Raw genomic sequence first — 12789 nt, forward strand, 5'->3', positions numbered from 1 at the left:
CCCCTACCCCTACCATCCCTAACCCTCTACCCTCTTCCACCCCCACCCCCATACCCACCAAACCCCCACACCCCCAAACCCCCCACACACCCCAAACAACCCCCCCTCTAACCCTTACTGCCACCCCCCCATTTTCCCCCAACCCCCTCCTGGCCCCCCACTTACCACCCCACCCCCTCCTGGCCCCCCACTTACCACCCCACCCATCACCCCCACCCCCAACCAACCCCCCACCCATTCCCCCCACATCTCCCAAGCATCCAGTCCCCATCCCCACACCACCCCACAACCCCCACACCCCTCCACACCTTCCCCCTCACAAATCCTCCGCCATATCGCACCCGCCAATTATGCCCGTCCTGAGCGTATGTCAGAACATTAAGATGCCTGTCTTTTAGGGGTTAATAGACATATATAGGAGTCGTCGTGGTAAGACCACTACAATGGAGCCACTCCAACTCAGCAGGTATGTGATATGAGCAAAGCTGCTGGTGTCACATTGACCTCCAGCATACCACCTCATGTAGTAGGTGAAGCCAACTGAACAAGAGTACCTTGCTGTTAGTGGGTTAAGTGACCAACTTATCCCCTGGTGGCTCTTAAGATCAGCTTCAGACAGTTTTCTGCTGGGAGATATTATAGCAGTTTGAGGGTAAAAGATACATGTAATGGTAGCGTGTATGTAGAGTTAATATATCGTGTGGTGGTCCTCCAGCGGCGCGTGTGTGTGTTCAGGGAGCTGTATGAGAGTAACCGGCTGGAGCGCATCACTGTGGACGCTGACCAGTCTGATCAACTCCTTAAGTTGCTGGACTCTGTTGTCATCAAGCTGGAGGGTGGCTCTGATCTTGATTTGCAGGTTAGTCATGCTTACTTTTTTACTAAACCCTGTTAATATGAGAGGTCTTTCAATACATGCATGGAGACTGACCCCTGGGCCTTTGGATTAAGCAGGGAGAAGGTCTCTGGATTACAACACATGGAGAGCTGCCATCAAATGAAGGACCTATGCATGCCAACATGGTCATTTTTCTGTAAACTTAAGCATAACTACTACATACAGTATGAAAGGTAGTATTCTGTACTTGGAAGATTCAACTTTGTGTACTTAACCTGTACCACGCTAGGGATGTAGATCTGCGTCCCCCTTTAAAACACCAGTGACATAGATCCACGTCCCTCAGCAATGAGTAGTCATTGCAAGCAGCTGAAATAAAATGTTAGGTAATAATGTATCTCGTTAGCTTCAGACATTTCTCCGCTATGCTTACAACACTGATTTAGGAGCGCAGGTGGTGAGTGACAGTCTTCACATACTCAGCTGCTCAGCTTTCTCAGTAACCTTGAAGATTTCAGAGGTCGAGTGGCACCAGTCTGACTTCTTTCAACCTATTTTCTGGATTTGATGATTATTTTGTTAGTGCCAGGGATCTTATATTGATGTATTAAGCCCATTTAGTCACCACAAAAAAAAAAAATCCACAAGCTTACTGCCGCTCTTCTTTCTCAGTAACCTTGAAGATTTCAGAGGTTGAGTGGCACCAACTTCATTTGATTCAACCAACTTTCTGGCATTGGTAATTACTGTAATGTGTGCTAGGGATCTTGTATTGATGTATGAAGCCCATTTAGCCCCTCTAAAAAATTAAAAATCGGTTCACAAGCTCACAGCCGCTTTGCTCTCTTAGTAACCTCGAAGATTTCAGAGGTGAAATGGCACCAACGCGACTCAATTCAACCAACTTTCTGGCTTCAGTGATCACTTTTATTAGTGCCAGGGATCTTATATTGATTTATTAAGTCCATTTAGCCAGAGAAGGAAAAAGATCCAAAATCACCCGGCGTAGATGGGTATCCCCCCCCCCCACCAGCGTGGTACGGGATTATGGCTGCCATCCAAGCAGCATAGGTTTCTTGGAGTGCAGTAATCCATTTGAATCCCAGAATCTGGAGATCTCATGCCAGGGCTTCTTCCCACATATTCCATGATTTACTACTAGGGGCCTTTCCCTCCATGTTAACACTTTGCAGCACAATATCCAGTTTCTTGTGGACATTCTATTTTCAGGGCCAAACCACTTGAACCTTACTATGTATTCACCTTACCAACTCTCAGATGCCCAAGAATCCTCTTAATAGTGTACATGTTTTGTACCTTAGTGTGACATTACTCATTCATCTCTCAATTCTCATTTAAATACCTTCATATTTGTGGGTGCCTTTAGCCTTTACTGTGTATTTTTCACACCCCTAAGAGGAATAAGTTTTACACATGTGAGGCATTCAGTTTCCTTTCATGCAGAAAGTGCCCTCTTTGTTAATAGTTTCTTTCAACCACTTCTGTCTTTTGAAATAGAGATAGCGTGTGTTCTACCCTAGCAGTAACCATATCCCCCATGCAGCAGGACATGTCATCACACTTTAGCTGCATGAAGGAGTCATAAACCATTTTTGAACTTTCTGTATATGTGTGTAATGGGTATTTATACAGTAATGAGAAGTAGAATGTAGCACCAGTTGAGCAGGGCAGTACTTCGAAGGTGGTTGGAGAGCTGATGACAGGGTGAGCCGGAGCTCCCGTTTCATCAGCCTTCGGGACTAGGTCCCGACCATCCCCCTTTGCTGAACTTTTTTAGTGTCTCAGTAACACAGAGAGTAGGCCAGCATGTTCTTCAGTACAAGTTTCTCTAACTATCAATACCAAACTACATGCACGGTACACACTACACTTCCTTTTCCAAAATTAAAAAGAAAAAACAAAACATGGCAGCTCAACACGTAGCCTTGGAGTCCCTGGGGGGGGGGGACCATAATTGCCCCCACCTTCCGCCCCTCTCCCAGTGACGACTCAGGCCGCATGGAACCACTGTCTGACTCTCTTCTTCATTTCTGCAACATTCACGGCCTTTCCTCTAACTTTTGCTCTGTTGAGCACCACCTCTCCTTCTCTAAACCTCACCTTCTTTTTCAACTGAGACTCAGCTGTCTGAGGCAACTGACAGCAGACCCTTTTCTGTATTCTCCTACGTTCTCTATACTCATTTCAGAGCCAAAGGTGGCTGTAGTGTATATATACGCAACGACTTATCTGGCTCTCACGTTCCTGAATTCGATTCTTCTGAATTCTCAAAACTCTGGCTTCGGCTTTCCTGTCATTCTCTTATTACATATATCTGTGCTCTTTAGTTATCTCCTAATTTTACTGACTACCAAAAATTCTTTGACTATCTTACTTCTACAATGGAATACATTCTATCCATTTCTTCTTTCTCTGAAATCTCCATTCTAGGAGATTTCAATGTTCACCACCACTTTGGCACTCCTCTCCTTTCACTAATCCACCTGGTGAACAAGCCTACACCTTTTCTGTCCTTAACCCCTAAACCGCGGGGTTGTTTTGGCTTGACTTGCGTGTCCCGTGGGCATATTTGCGCTCCGACAGACTCTCTAAAAATATTTGCCAAAAATCAGTTATTAGTCCTAGAATATTAAAACTACATATGCATATGGCACATACCTTCAGCTTTCTCCTGGGATGTTTGTTGAGCCTTTGTAGAGTACCGTAGGACTTGTGGAGACCTCTGAAGTTGGGTAACGAAGTCTCCACTTTACACTTCCCGACAACCCGTAATATGATTACCACAGCCTGATATTATCACTAGAAACACTATTCTATGATTTTCAAATAGTTTGGAATCCATACTCCTAAAAAAAAAAACACTGTGAAAGCAATGAAAATTACGAGCGCATATGACCTTCCCACTTGTGCTCGTTCACCGCTGGTATTCATTCATTTATTATTCATAAAAACACTCACACTCTATATTTCTATTATTATATAACACTTATATATATCTACAGTCTTTATCCATAAGTTTCCTTCAGTAATAGTAGTTTATTGTCACTGTAGGCATTCAATTTCTCTTTCAGTAAAATATGTAGCATTCACTTTCTCGTCCTGTATACTAGCGTTGAGAGCGAATCTGTCACTTTAACTTCCACTTTCATAACTCATAGTATTCATATATGCTAGAGTGAAACTTTCACTTTCATTACTCCTAGTATATATACTCGTATTCTTATATTACTACTCTCCTCCATCCTTCTTTCCTTCCATCTTCTTCTATCTTCCTTTCCTTGATTCTTTCCTAGTCCTTCTGCCTACGGGTGACTTTACACTCCCTCTTCTGTCTTTGATTCCTTCACTTTTTCCTAGTCCTTCTGCCTATGGGTGACTCTACACTGAGTGACAAGTCAAATGGTTTCCTGTACACCAGGGAACTATTTACTACGCTGGGTGGTAACCATATAACCAAATTTTGGCACCTGGTGGTTTAGTGGGTAATTATTGTGCTCCAATCGGATTGAGCTGGTGAAGGTTTATATCCAATGGTTGGTTGGGATTTATTGCTCACATAATGCCACTCAGGGATGAGTGAGGCTGGTCACTCTCATCATGAATGTCAGGACCAACTGCCTAGCCCCGAGCTCATATGCTCCTCGTGGGGCAACGCAGGATAGGATGATGGATGGATGGATGGACTACTCATTTACATTTCTATTTACATTCTTTATTTTATTTACATTTCTATTTACACTGTGTTATGCACTGTCACTTGCAGTAACTTAGAAAACTATTTTCCACTGTTCACTTATATTTACATTCATTGCTTTCTCTTGCTGTTTACACATTATTTACATTTTCACTTGCACTGTTTTAGTCACCAGAAAGATCGTAGTCACTGTCCATCATTTTCATTGATAAATTAGCCAGTTCACGTTCCACAGCAGTCACTTAGCCCTTTACCCCTTTCCACATGAGGTTTAGTAGGGGTAGAGGTCACAGGGCCCTTTGCATGGGGCTAAAAAATGGCAGAATTGGACAGGCGCGAATCCGACGTGGTTTCACCTTGAAAGACGACTAAACTCAATGCTGTGGTGGTATAGGGGGAGTGCAACGCTGCCAATGTCAGCGTGGTGACAGCTGCTAATATATACGCTATGAAATGATTGGCAGGAAATCTAGACAATACATAATAAATTAGGTAGTTCCAGGTGAATGTAAATATCACTTAGGCTTCTCCCTTCCTTTCTTATATATATTTTTATTACGAGAATAGATTATACAGCATATTTCAAGGGGAAATAAACAGCAAAAATTAGCAAACGAGTGAACGTGAGGTGTTGTCAGGTGATAATTAGCCAATTCCAGGTGTATGGCACTATCACTTACCTTATTTCTTTTTTGTATATATTATTTGGTATAAGAATAGGGCATAGGGCTTATTTCGATGGATTAAATCAGTGGAAAATTCCGGGGAAGACTTACTTAGCGCAGCACGGCCGGGCAGGTGAGAGGAGAGGGTAATGGAGGGGAGGTAGGGAGGGGAGTCAAGGACGAGGAGAAATGGCTAAATTGTCAACAATGGATGGGAGTACAGGACATTTGCAGAACTGAGTATAGCTAGGCACTGGTAGTACTGATGGATGATACAAGCCACCTCTTGAAAGCCCGGGTGAATTCAAAATAACACAGAATCACAAAAGTGACGCCCTGTGGTATGATCCCTTGCTCCCAAGTGTCACGAAAGTGACGTCCCGCGGTTAAGGGGTTAATGACCTAGAGCAGCTTGTACAGCACTCTGCCTGTATCCCTGGCCACCTTGGAGAGAGCTCCAATATACTTGACCTCTTCCTTACAACCAATCCTTCTGCTTACACTGTTCCGTTGGGCTCCTCCTTTCACAACCTTTTCACCTTAACCTGTCATATTGCTCCAGTACGGCCTGTGGACCCTCCATAGAAACGTCGTCTGTGGCACTTTGGAGCTGTGGATTGGAAGGCCCTCAGACAGTACTTCTTTGATTTTCCCCTGGAATGATTGTTGCTTCCATGGCCGGGAGCCATCTGAGTGTGCCTTGCACATTTCGGAGGTTATTCTTTCGGGCATGGAAGCATACATTCCTTTCTCATATCCTTTGACTAATGCAAGAAACCCTTGGTTTAACCCCTTAACCGCGGGGCGTCACTTTCGTGACGCTTGGGAGCAAGGGATCATACCGCGGGGCGTCGCTTTTGTGATTCTGTGTTATTTTGAATTCACCCGGGCTTCCAAGTGGGGGCTTGTATCATCTATCAGTACTGCCAATGTCCAACACTAGTCAGCACTCCTAATCTCATCTGTACTCCCATCCATTGTTGACAATTTAGCCATTTCTCCCCGTTCTTGACTCCCCTCCCTACCCCCCCTCCATTACCCTATCCTCTCGCCTGCCCGGCCATGCTACCTAAGTAAATCTTCACTGGAATTTTTCACTGATTTCATCCATTGAAATAAGCCCTATGTTGTATTCTTATACCAAATAATATATACAAGAAAGAAATAAGGTAAGTGAGAGTGCCATACACCTGGAATTGGCTAATTATCACCTGACAACACCTCACGTGCACTCGTTCGCTAATTTTCGCTGTTTTTTTCCCCTTGAAATATGCCGTATAATCTACTTTCGTAATAAATATACATGTAAGGAGGGAAGGGAGAAGCCTAAGTGATATTTACATTCACCTGGAACTACCTAATTTATAATGTATTGTCTAGATTTCCTGCCAATCATATCAATGCTACACAAAGCTGTTTCAAGATTTAACATTGGTAGCTCTGATTATATATCTCCTAAGTAGGCCTCTAATCTATTTTCGTAATAAATATACATGTAAGGAGGGAAGGGAGAAGCCTGAGTGATATTTACATTCACCTGGAACTACAAAATTTATAATGTATTGTCTAGATTTCCTGCCAATCATATCAGTGCTAGACTTAGCTGTTTCAAGAACCAATATTGGTAACTCTGAATAACCCCTAAACAGGCCTCCAGGCTGGCCCTGCGTTATCAGTTTACTCTCATCTTCCGAAGTGAGGGGACGTATGTTTCTTCTTGCTGACTTCAAGGCCTTTTTTCACCCCCATGCAAATGGCTCTGTGACCTTTACCCCCTACTAAACCTCGTGTGGAAAGAGGTAAAGGGCTGACAATTGATAAAAGAGTGACTACGATCTTTCTATTGAGTAAAACAGTGCAAGTGGAATTGTAAATAATGTGTAAATAATGTGTAAACAGCAAGTGAAAGTAATGAATGTAAATATACGTGAACAATGGAAAATAGTTTTATAAGTTATTTCAAGTGACAGTGCACAACACAGTGTAAATAAAACAGAAATGTAAATAACGTAAATAAAATAGAGAATGTAAATAGAAATGTAAATGAGTAGTATTATAAGAATACGAGTATATACCCTAGGAGTAATGAAAGTGAAAGTTTCACTCTAGCATGTCTGAATGCTATGAGTTATGAGAGTGAAGATGAAAGTGACATTCACTCTCAATGCCAGTATACAGGACGAGAAAGTGAATGCTACGTATTTTACTGAAAGAAATTGAATCCCTACAGTGACAATAAACTAATACTACTGAAGGAAACTTATGGATAAAGACTGTAGATATATATAAGTGTTATATAGTAATAGAAATATAAAGTGTGAGGGGTTTTATGAATAATAAATGACAGAGTAACAAAAGCGAACTAGTGCCAGTGCGACGATCAGACGCGCTCGTAATTTCCATTGCTTTCACAGTTTTTTTTTTTTTGAGTATGGATCCCAGACTACTTGAAAATTGTAGAATAGTGTTTATAGTGTTTGTATCTGGCTGTGGTAATCATATTATGGGTTGTCGGGAAGTGTAAAGTGGAGACTTCGTTACCCTACTTCAGAGGTCTCCACAAGTCCTATGGTAACCAATGAAGGCTCAACAATCATTCCAGGAGAAAGCTGAAGGTATGTGCCATAAGCATATGTAATTTTATTATTCTAGGACTAATAACTGATTTTTGGCAAATATTTTTTGAGAGTCTGTCGGAGCCCAAATAACCCCGCGGCACACGCAAGTCATTGGTAAACAAGCCCGCGGTGTAGGGGTTAATCATGCTTGTTCTAATCCTGTCCGCAACAAGGAGAGGGCCTATAAAAGGTACCAGAGCCAATCCACCCCTGAATCACATCTTTTATACGTTTCTGCCCGGAATCGTGCTAAGTCTTCGCTCTGCTAAAAATAATTTCATCTGTACTAAATGCTCTCAACTCTCCAACTTAATTCTTCCCACTCCTTCTGGCACCTTGCCAAAAACCTTTCTAGCAACTTTACCTCATCATCCTTCCCTCCCCTTTTCTACTCTAATGGCTCTGTAGCTATTTCTTCTACTGATAAAGATCTCTTTGCTCAGACTTTCTCCTCCAATTCCACCTTAGACAATTCCGGTGCTGTTCCTGCATCACTTCCGCCCTCTGACTTCCTCATGGCTGACATTAAAATTTCTTCAGATGATGTATTTTCTGCCATTACAGGCCTCAATACTAATAAGGCATATGGGCCTGATGGAGTCCTTCCTGTTTTTCTCAAGAACTGTGCTTATACCCTGCCAAGGCAAACTCTTTCACCTTTGTCTATCAACTTGTGTCTTTCCTTCTTGCTGGAAGTTTGCTCTAATTCAGCCTGTCCCAAAGAAGGGTGACCATTCCCAACTCACTGACTATCGTCCAGTTTCTATAACATCCTGTATCTCAAAAGTTTTCGAGTCAATTCTTAATAGAAAAATTTTATAGCATCTTTCCTATCACAACCTTCTTTCTGATCGTCAGTACGGGTTCCGTCAGGGACGCTCCACTGGCAATCTTCCCACCTACCGTTCAGACTCCTGGTCATCCTCCTTTCGGGACTTTGGCAAAAGCTTTCCCATTGCACTTGACATCTCGAAGGCTTTCAATCGAGTCTGACATACAGTAATCACTCCAATATCCGATGTAATAGAGCCATAGGCAGGTCCAGATAGTGGTCCTGTCCGGATATTGGGCCCCAGCTTATGGACTTGTACTGATGGACCCTAACTCAGAGAAACACCTATACAACTACCTCTGGACATGCATAGCACCTATTTAACACCCAAATCACACCAATAAGGCACATAAATGACTGAAATAAATGGAAAAGAAGCATAAAATGAGGGTTTAGAAGTAAGTTCATACAATATTAAACATTCTGGTGACTGGCTCCTGGACTGGTACTTAAGGACCCTAACCTAGCCTAACTCAGAAAAACACCTTCCTACTGCACATGCATAGCTCCTAACACCCTATTCACACCAATAAAGGACATTAAAGAGTGAAATGATGTGTTTGAGGTAAGTATAGTATGGAAAAAAGTACAGTATGGAACATTCTGCCTACTAACAGCAAGTCCATGGCCACCTCGATGAATAACCGCCTCCTCTCGGACTCTGACAGTAAGATAGGATTTCCTGATGCAGTACACTGTTCCAGAAGTCTTGCACTGAACTTAGTCAATCGCACACAGAAGTCCGTTCTCTTCACAGTGCGCACTCTTGTCTAACTAATGCTCCATTGTAACTTACTAAGTGTTGCACTTTAACTTTTCCCATTCTTCTAATAATTTTCCAAAGCCAAAACAAACAAGTCTATATATGTTAAATTTTGTTCCAATTGAGTCTTTTCTCTTACAACTGTAAATCCTTAACACAACACACTTTTTTTCACTGCACAACACTCTAAATTCCCGTGTGGTCTAGTGGAGAAGTTCTTGCTGTTTATTCACTGTCAGAGTCCGAGAGTATCACTGGCAGATGACCTAGGGGTGCGTCGCTGGGTCGTGGTGATGGCGTACCCACTGCAGACGACTCTGAAGACAGCCGCAAACTCACGTCGAGTGGTGACTCCACCGTGGCTGATGTGCTGGGCTGTGGCTCGGAGCATGAGGGCCTGTCTTGGGGAGGCAACGGAGTGGAGCCAGGGCTAGGCACAGCGGGGGTCACGGGCCTGAAAAAACTGTCAATTGTTGATTGATGCAAGGACCGACGATTCTGACGATTGATGATGCGCTACCTGAAAGCACGCACTTCCTCCACAAGTCCCAAGGGCCCCATCTCCCTGTCGCAGTCCGGGTGTTCCAGGTAGTCCAGAATGAACTCTAGATGTTCCCAGAGTGCGCTCACCTTGGGGATGGCTGGAGTAGTGTCATGCTGAGAGGAGTCTGCATCATCGTCGCCGTCCTTGTCGGAATCTTGAAGCTGGGTACTGACACCTGCAACTGAAGATGCGCTCTCGATATCAGACAATGTCTGATACCCAGGATCTCCCTCGTCGTCATCCAACCACTCACGAACATCGTCCACATCAACATCGTCGCCATGCGTACGTAGCCGTGCATGGAAGTCATCCACGTCAAACCCTAGAAAATCGTACTCCACATCCGTTCCGAGAAGCAGACAAGACCAACCATTTTCCAGAGTCTTGATAGGGACTTCCTTCCATGCACTAGCCCAGTTGTACAGCGCAGACTTGATGTTGTAGTGGCGAAGGTTTTCCAAAGTCCACTTGCCGCGTGTGTCCCGTCCCTCCCTGCGCTCATCCTCGTCCTCGAGAGCAACCATCACCTCGTCCAGGAACTTCTGACGGTATAGGCGCTTTGTTGCCACGATCACTCCTTGGTCCATTTGTTGGATGAGAGCAGTGGTATTAGGTGGCAGAAACATGCACCTAATCCGGCCATTCTCAGCAACCAAGTCCTTGACGCACGGGTGGGCAGGTGCATTGTCGAGGAGAAAGAGGGCCTTTACCTAGTCGCGCGGGGTTCCCCGTGTCTTCGTCTGGTAATGTATGACCTCCTTGACGAAGTGGCGGTGGAACCAGTTTTTGAAGATCATAGCTGTAAACCATGCCTTCAAAGAATGGTACCAGACGACAGGAAGGACATCCATCACCCCACAAAGACACCGAGGCTGCTTTGCGCGGCCAACAACAACGGGCTTAAGCCGGTGCATGCCGTTAGCATTGGCACAACACAAAGCAGATATCCGTTCCTTGGAGAGCTTGCGGCCAGGTACACGCTTCTCCGTCTCCTCGGCTAGATTTTTCGTTGGCAGCGAGTGATAGAATAGGCCAGTTTCGTCTGCATTTTAGACTTGACCGAGAGTGAGGCCCTCCCTGTCGATCAAGCCCTTCACCTTGTGCCGAAACTCGTCCACTCCATCCTCCTTAGCGTCCAAAGCTTCGCCATGAGCTTTACGGTTGGTAAGGCCATGCCGTAACTTGAACGCAAAGAGCCAACCCTCAGATGCCTTGAAGTCTAGAGCGTCGTGAAGCCTGGCAAACTTCTCAGCAGCAGCCTTCAGCTCCGTTCCACGTACCATCACACCAGCAGCACGTTGTTGTCGATACCATATCAACGTGGATCGGTCGATTTCTGCAAACTTGGGGGTAAACATCACCTTCCTTTCCACGTTGCGTTTGCTTCTCGACGAGAAGTCAGCCGTGTACTGCATGAGTTTGTCTCGGAATCTCTTAATATTGAACAAAGTAGACCGGGCCAGGTTAAACTCGCGGAGAATGCGGGAAGAAGACCACCCTGCATCTACTTTCTCCAATATCTCCCGTTTCTTCTCCAGAGTCAACACCACTCTCTTCCTTTTCTCAGGTGGTGGGGCCATCATCACACACACTAAGAGGAGGCCCGAGAGCAGCAGGAGTGCCTGCAGCAGGTAAGGCATCATCACAAAAGTGATCACGTGGGCAGCCATAATGACGAGCGTGCACTTGCGGCGAGAGACAGGTGGAAAGTGGGGAGGATGCAGCGGCGCTCTATCGGACGTCAGAGGAATGACGCGCCACAACAATGCTCTCCCGCGCCGCGCGCGGCAAGTTCAAATTACGGGCAGGAAAAATTCTTTTTTTTTTTTTTCTTAATTTTTTGGGGTTTTCGGACCATTTTGGGAATATTGGATCCTAGGACGATTATGTCCGGTTAGTGTGGATGTTCGGATATTGGGCGTCCGGATATTAGAGTGTTTACTGTATATCTTTAATATCCAAACTGATGTCTTACGGTTTCTATCCTTTATCTGTGCCTTCATCGCTAGCTTCCTTTCTAGTCATTCTATAGCCGCTGTTGTAGACAGCCATCGTTCTTCTCCTAGATCTATCAACAGTGGTGTTCCTTAGGGTTCTGTCCTATCACCAACTCTTTTCCTTTTATTCATCAATGACTTAAGCTGTACGTCTAACCCTCTCCACTCATTCGCTGATGACTCCACCCTTCACCTTTCCATTCGGATCCCGCAACGTCCATCTCAGCAGTTACTTCAACATACAAGGGATGAGGCTATGGCACACCTAATGTCTGTCTTGGCTTGTATCTCTGACTGAGGTGATAATACTCTGGTTGTTTTTAATGCATCAAAAACTCAGTTTTTACACCTATCAACCCAACGAAATCCTCGACAGGTGTGCCCACTAATGTTTAATAATATTCAGCTTTGTCCTGCATCATACTTGAACATTCTTGGGGTTTCATATACTAGGGACTTATCTTGGAAAGATCATAGTACATCTCTTGTAAAATCTGCTCCAGGAGATTAGGTGTGCTAAGCCGACTCCGTTACTTCTTTACCCCTGCACAATTGTTGTCTCTATACAGGGGTTTTATCTGCCCCTGTGTGGAGTACAACTCTCATGTGTGGGGAGGCGCTCCACATACAGCTCTTCTGAATAGGGTGGAGTCAAAGGCTTTTCGTCTCATTAACTCTCCTCCTCTTACTGACTCCCTTCAACCTCTGTCTCTTCATCGCACTGTTGCATCTTTATCTCTTTTCTGTCGCTACTTCAATGGTCACTGCTCTTCAGAACTATCTGCATGTATTCCTCCAGCTCTACAACAGGCGCGTA

General features: G+C 44.4%; 1 protein-coding gene across 2 annotated transcripts in view; it reads left to right on the forward strand.

The window, feature by feature from the left end:
• Ars2 (arsenic resistance protein 2) overlaps nt 1-12789 on the forward strand; it is an 842642-nt gene that overhangs the window by 237335 nt on the left and 592518 nt on the right. For both annotated transcript variants that reach the window (XM_080275726.1, XM_080275727.1), the window contains one exon: nt 716-859. In XM_080275726.1, the coding sequence (XP_080131852.1) occupies nt 716-859 (144 nt within the window). The remainder of the gene's footprint in view (nt 1-715; nt 860-12789) is intronic.

Source organism: Coenobita brevimanus, chromosome 62 (assembly GCF_032717465.1).
Source record: "Coenobita brevimanus isolate Jiangsu-jjx chromosome 62, ASM3271746v2, whole genome shotgun sequence".
Lineage (NCBI taxonomy): Eukaryota > Metazoa > Arthropoda > Malacostraca > Decapoda > Coenobitidae > Coenobita > Coenobita brevimanus.